The 7,280-nt window shown below is 37.2% G+C and overlaps 1 protein-coding gene across 1 annotated transcript; it reads left to right on the top strand.

The window, feature by feature from the left end:
- The first annotated feature begins 895 nt into the window (after window positions 1-895).
- On the top strand, window positions 896-6,222 carry LOC122806594 (toll-like receptor 13). Its single transcript, XM_044077146.1, has one exon. It carries the CDS (start codon window positions 1,445-1,447, stop codon window positions 4,265-4,267), a length of 2,823 nt encoding a protein of 940 aa, XP_043933081.1. The 5' UTR covers window positions 896-1,444; the 3' UTR covers window positions 4,268-6,222.
- The last annotated feature ends 1,058 nt before the right edge of the window (window positions 6,223-7,280 follow it).

Raw genomic sequence — 7,280 nt, 5'->3', positions numbered from 1 at the left:
AGTACTTTCTCCTTAGGATTCTAGTGGAAACGGGCTGTGCTTATTTGAACATTTCTAGTCAACAAATGTAAATAAATAAATACATAAATAAAACAAGCAATGGCATATATATTTGGCAAAACTAATTGCATAATATAAAAAATGTATTTATATAAGGAAAGTTCTATTTCACACAAGTTCTGCTTCAAAGATAATGCTCTGTTATTTGGTATATGTATGAAAGGAATGCCTTTATACATTACGTTAAAGATAGCTGACGTCTATCTCTTTCAAGCTGTTTTCTATTCTACTAAATTTACCCATTTGAGTTTTTAAAAATGAAATGTACTTTTAATATGAATGTGTGATTTTTCTGTAGCTGAGTCAGAACTGCAGGCTTCACTTCCTATGTCTCAGAGGTCACTTATTGCAGTTTATATTTTCGTTCTTATGAATGTCTACAAAAACACAGTAATAAGTGACACTCAGGAGGCTGTTGTCAAAATACAGTTGTTTGCAATCTCTTAGAATAAGCTGCACCTCTTAGCTGTTAAATATTTATCATACGAATTCCTAGGATGTTTTGCAAGAAACTTGCCTCATTGGCTTCTAGTACTACCTCGATTTATTACATTGCACATAGCTTGCTTTTCCAGTTGTGATTTCTGTAGTAAATGCATGGCAGTGGATAAAACCAGACAAACAGCTGCTTGCAGAATGAATTGCATCTTTGTAAGTAATATAGGCTGTTTTAAAATATTTGCAAGATTGTGAAACCTCTTTCATAAGACTCCAAACATGTGAAATCATCATATACAGAGTGCCAGTTCTAACTCAGCCAGTCCAGACTTTTAGAATCTAATTTTAATTCCTGACAAATAAAAGTGGAAGCGAATCACTTTGTGGTGGTTTATTGGTTCTTACTGAAGCCTGTAACCTGATGTCAGCAGATTTACTCTTAAAACGTTTACTTCATTCAGAAATTCACCTTATAGCTAAGCGAGCTAAGAGATAGTTCCACTAGTCTTTGTGAAGGTTAACTTTCAGACGACTGTCCAGAAATGTTGCTGTCTTCACTAAAGGACTGCTTTCCTGGGTCAAAAGAGCTGGAAAAATAATATTCAATAATAACAAATCTTCAATAACTATACTGGTATGAAAATAAAGGAATGTATTTTCTTCAAGGAAGATGGAATGAACTCACTTGATGGATATCTGTTTGGAACAGCAGACTTGTGTTTTTTCTATTTTTATGAATATAGTGTACATGCCAGAAGCAACAGCAGAAGAACACTCTCCAAAAGAATGCAATCACTCAGGATGTGAAACTAAACACTTAAATGTGCAGAAATGTTTTACTGTTGTAAGTAGTAACAAAACACAGAACTTAACTTTGAAGCAATTTCCAGCTGCTCTTGTGAAATCTGTTTGACAATAAACAAGTTGTGCCAGAAACAAGAGGATAATGACCTGGCTACTTGTGGTCACTCTCCTAGCAACTGACTTTATATGGTTTACTTTGTGTTTGCCATCTCAGAAATGCATCACCTACAATGCCTCCCTGTACAAGTACACCAAGCAGAAGCTGCCAGTTTCATCCCCGCTACCAGAAGACAGTGTGTTTGCCATATGTGATGCAGATGCAGATTATGAGCATGAATTTAAAGAACGTTTGACTGTGGTACAGGGGTTATGGTCCACAATAAATACAGTAAAGCCAAGCCATTTCGCAAAACTTTCTCATCTTAAATTTCTACACTTGAATGTCAGTAACAATTTCAGCATATCACATGAGGCTTTTTGGGGACTGGATAAACTGGAAACATTATTTCTAGTGCTTAATTGGAAGGTTAAGAATAATACTCCTGAAAATATTGCATTTGCTGGGCTTTATAACCTGGAGAACTTAGTTATTTATGGTACTCAGCCTTTTATATACAACTCCTTATCATCTCCTAGTTTCCTATGGAAAGGACCAGCACTTTCAGAAATGGATGCATTAGACATGTGTAAGATATTTTGCAGTATAAGGAATTTAGTTAAAATAAGACACCTAGAACTGGGAAACTCAACCATTGTTTTGAAAAAGAACTGCTCGGTCATGCAGGATGCAGTATCTGATGACAGTGAATGCAGAAGTCAGCTGAATATAACCCAGTTCACCTTCATAGGAATCTACTTTTTCAAGGTAGAAGCAGATTCTTTGAGGAATTTCCAGCATCTTGAGTCATTCAATGTCAGTTTCTCTAACATTGACATCAGTCAGCTGCTGGATTCTGGCATACAAACAATCAACAACCTCTCCATTTCTTACCTAAGTAACAGGCACACAGACTTTATGAAGAGAGTTTGTCACGCATCACAAAAATTTCAAGTCAAGCACCTAACAATAAAGGGTGACCATATCCATAATTTAACTATGAAGGATATACAGAAATGTCAGTTTCTTGAAAGCCTAGATCTTGCAGAAAATATCCTAACACACATAAAATCATTTATCATCTCTACATTGCAGAGGCTTATGGTTCTAAGTCTCAGAGACAATCGGTTAAGATTTGTTCAATTGTGCCACAATTCCACAGTTTTCAGTAGCCCATTGATGTACCTTGACCTTTCCAAGAATGCAATAAGGTCTATAGCACAGAGGCAATTTTCATGTATAACTGGGCTGCAGTACCTTAACCTAGCTGGGAACCGACTCCGGAGCATAGGAAAGCTTTCTTTTTGTGAGCTAGAAAGGCTGAAGGAACTGAATTTGAGCAATAACAAGCTTGTTACTCTGGAAGACCATGCATTTGAACATTTGCATAGCTTATCGTTGCTGAATATAAGGGAAAATTACATTGACCATATTAGTGATGGGGCTTTCAGAAGCCAATCTAAGCTGCAGGAATTATACCTTGGTCCTCTACAGGACAATTTCTATTTGGATATATCTGAATTTCAAGATAACCTGACAGTTTTATCACTAGAAGGAACACAGAAGAAGACAATTACAGTAGTAGGTACAAACACCACCAGCAAAGGCACTCCTCTGCATACGCTAAAGCTCTTTGGGGTCTCATTTGATATTTATGGCTGCCATCGTCCTCCATTTGTAACTCTGAAAGAAATTCACATTAGTAGAATGCAACAGCTTAAATGTGATGGCCATGATATTGACTTTAGGACCTTTAAACATCTAGAGCAGCTGTATTTCCATGTGATGGGAAAAAAGAACACCAAGACAATCAATGTATCTGGACTAAATAAACTGAAAGTTTTGTATCTTAAAGATATTTTCTTTGTTAGCCAACATATGGAGAATTCAGATCTTATGTTCCAGGGCCTCATTAATCTAGAAGTCTTAACACTAGTCAATTCTGGGTTTTTGTACTTTACACCTGTTATGTTTAAGGATTTGATATCACTGAAACTCTTGGCACTGAAAGATCAGAGGATTACAACTTTGGCATTTGGTACATTTGATCACTGCCCCCAGCTATCATACATTTTCTTTTTTAAAATCATATTTCAGTGTGACTGCCAGAATGCATGGCTAGGTCAGTGGGCTGCAACTAAACGTGGCATTACCTTAAAACTGGACAATGAAGTATGCGCAGCAATGTATCACAAGACCAATTTGGTAAACTTTCTGGATAAAACCTGTGAAGCTCCAATAGAGTTCATTTTTTTCCTCGGGACTACTGGATTTCTCGTACTGTTTGTGACATTCACTTTGCTATATGTCAAAACTGGCTGGTATATTGTTTATTTAATTTATATTATTAGAGCTAAGCTTTCAGTGTTCATGGGGGTAAGACCCAAGAAAATGCAATGCAAGTATGATGTGTTTGTATCTTGCAGCAATAAAGATGAGTTCTGGGTTATCCATGAGCTCCTTCCGAACCTGGAGGGAAAGGGACCACCTTTCCTCAAAGTCTGCCTCCATAACAGGGACTTTGAGTTGGGGAAGGGCATCATAGATAACATTGTGGACAGTATCTACAGTTGCAGGAAAACAATTTGCGTGATCACCCGGCATTATCTACGGAGTGAATGGTGCTCCCTGGAGATGAGAATGGCTACTTACAGACTTCTAACTGAGAGTCAAGACTTTCTCGTTCTGTTGTTCTTAGAGAAAATCTCCCCTTATGAGATTTCAGGCTTTCACAGGCTGGCAAGAGTGTTTAAACGGAACAGGTATCTTGACTGGCCAGAGGAGAGGAAGAATCAGTTAATCTTCTGGGAAAGACTGAAAAGGACTATTCAGAAAACTGGCAATGCAAGTGAGGAGACAAAGATTTAATGTGTAGCAAAATAATACAGTGACTGTTATGAAATGATATGTAAGAAACAATGCCAGTAACCCAGAGTTGCAGTATCTGTGTACAGAACTGACGACTTCGATTCATCACTAAGGTTGAATGCAAGGAGATGGACTGAATCTCTTTTCAGGACAGTGGTCCATTTTCTGGGAATGGTAGATTTTTTTTTTTATCCAGTTCTGAGTGACAGTTGATAGAGGTATGCAAAGCAAAACAGTCTTGCTGTGGATCGGCATGAGGAGGTAACAGAAAATATGAGGGTGAAGATGAAAATATATCTGACATCATCACATACCAGACTGTTATGGACTTGGTGACAAAATTGGTGGGTGTATTTCTGTGTTACTAATTGTCATGCACCCCTTTTCTAGAATTCCCATTCATGTGTAACACCATCTCTTTGACACCCATTTAATCTTGTAACCACTGATTAGTGGCTCAAGACTAAAATATTACTGCTTACCCACTATTTTACATGGTCAGCTGTTAGCATCCCACATTTGGAACAGGTAAGTTAGGTCAGTAAGTTCAGTGTTAGCTGCTGGAGGAACAGTGGTATGGGTGAACAGACCAATCAGACCGAAAGCCTGGATACATATACATGTATGCCTTGTTAGTTTTTGGCACTTAGCTTAATATCAGGCTCAGACAGGAGGATTCAGGATATTTATGATGGCAACTGAACTCATAATTCTAGTCAAAAGAATATGTTTTGTTTGCATTGTAATATACATGCTGTCCCTTAATGACAACAGAATAATGAAAGTGGTTTTAAAACACTGAAACATATTTATAAACTAACATCCATGTGAGTAAGCATATTAAAAGCTCATATAAAGCAAAAGGAATGCAGCTTCTGAGTAATTTAATTCAGATCCTCGGAGAAAGGTGTACAATATTCTTAAAATGTCTGGTTACCCTAAATGGGGGTGAATGATAGTTAGAAATAATGAGACAATATTGTTTTTAGCATGATGTATACACTTGAGCAAATGTTACAGTAATAATTTTATTAATTTTCACTTGTTTTAATGAAAATTGTTGAAAAGAAGTTAATGCTGCATACTTGTGAAAAAATGGGGAAGAGGGGTTGTGAATGCATGGATACTTAGCAGCAGAAATTCTACTAGTAGAGAAAAAAGGATGTAACAACACAGAGTGCTGGTCAGATTATTTCATGGCACACATATCTACTTTAGTCCCTGGAGCATCTACTAGCATACATGTTCTTTTGTCATTGTCACAGTATCAGTTGAAGCCCTTTTTGTTAGACGCAGTGGATAGTGTCTTGTTAGGGTACTAGATAAACTGGTGCATGGTGGTATTCTCCTACTCAAAGGTCATAGTGCACCACATTTTAACCATAGCCATTAACACAGAATAATGTGTATGTGTATATGTGACTGCACACATTCACAAAATATTGACTTCTAGCTATACATATGCCAGAAGAACTTCACTGCTTTCCCTCATACAAGTATCTGTGACATTCTGACAGAAATATGTTAATTCACCCCTCCCCAAGTGAAGCTAGCAATCTGTGTCACCCTGAAACATTTCTACCACTAGGTAAATTGTCTCGGATTACAGCTCATTTCATCTCTGTTAGTATGCTGTTCTGTCTGAAGGGTCAGAACTTATAGGCTAGGCTGCATTGGTGTGCATGACCTTTCCTCCATGCTACTTATCACAGGTGAATGCATCACACATTAGTGTGTGTGTGACCTTCCCTCCATGCCACTTATCATAGGTGAACACATCACATGCATTCCTATTACTGCAAATTGCAGTACCATCATCTTAGGTCATTTACTCTGCAAATGGAAGGCACTGGGGGTAATGGTGACAGCAGGGAGAAAACTGCAGGACTGACAGTATGCATGATAGATTATATGTGAAGTAAGGAATAAACACTGAAATATCACTGGATGACTGGAGCAATATGTGTTCTGATATACAAATCAGGCCCAAATGGAATACATTTGACACAAAAAATAAATGCAACTTTCTAAAATTAAGACCTTTTGAGATTCTTGCTACACTTATAAAATCAGTTATATGACTTACAACAGCAGATGATATTACAGCTAAGCTTTGACAAATTCAGCTCTGTGTAGTATAACAAAAGCTAGTCAGTGGTGTTTTTTATCACTTTTAGTACTGTTACATCAGTCTGTATTCTTTTTCAGCAAATAAACGCGTTTGAAGTCTTTTCTGCCTTAGTATAGTCATTCATTTGTGAAAAGCTGTTAGATTTTTTCAAAAACATTTGCTGACCATATGTAGTAGAACTTTTTTCTCTATAGGAATCTAGCTATAAAAATGTTCTGTAGTAACAGAAGAGAAGCCTTGAACCCCAGGAACACACCAGTCACTTTTACTCAACTATTATAAAGAAAAAAAAGAACAAACAATATAAAAAGGGCTATATAAAATAATTCACTGTAAAAACAGAGGATAAGAAACGTTGGGCATAAGGTGTTGTAGTGGGTTAGGATATTTTGATTTCTGTAACTCCTTATTCTGTTAACTATGCATATATTTAGCTAAGCCCAGGCATCATACAGCAAAAAGCACAAGTAACCACCATGGTTAAGGTCTTTTCAGGTTCAGAAGACATTGCAGAAGGGCTGTGTTTTTTTCTGAATTTTTCAACAATTATTCATTGTACTTTGCTGATTGCTTAATGTTTGTCCTGTTTGTGACAGACAGAAATAGAGAACATAAAGTTCTAAAAGAAAGCTGTCACTTCAGTCTTTCCTCAGTCAGTTTAGCACATAGTTGCACACTAGTTATAGATATTTAATGCTGTTACATTCCCAGTTTTTAAGTCAGTCACATGTTGTCTCTCTCCTGACTCTGCACTGTCAGTTGTGCAGTAGGCAGCACACACACCTTTGGTACAGAAGGCTGTGGGTTTTATTCTCACACTAGGTAGATGAGCTGCTGACAGTGCAGTGCAGTACAAGAACGGTGCTGCTTTCCTGAGTTTTC

This window comes from Protopterus annectens, chromosome 7.part0, assembly GCF_019279795.1.
Source record: "Protopterus annectens isolate FY-2018-M chromosome 7.part0, PAN1.0, whole genome shotgun sequence".
Lineage (NCBI taxonomy): Eukaryota > Metazoa > Chordata > Ceratodontiformes > Protopteridae > Protopterus > Protopterus annectens.
This window is presented reverse-complemented; position numbering and strand designations above follow the sequence as displayed.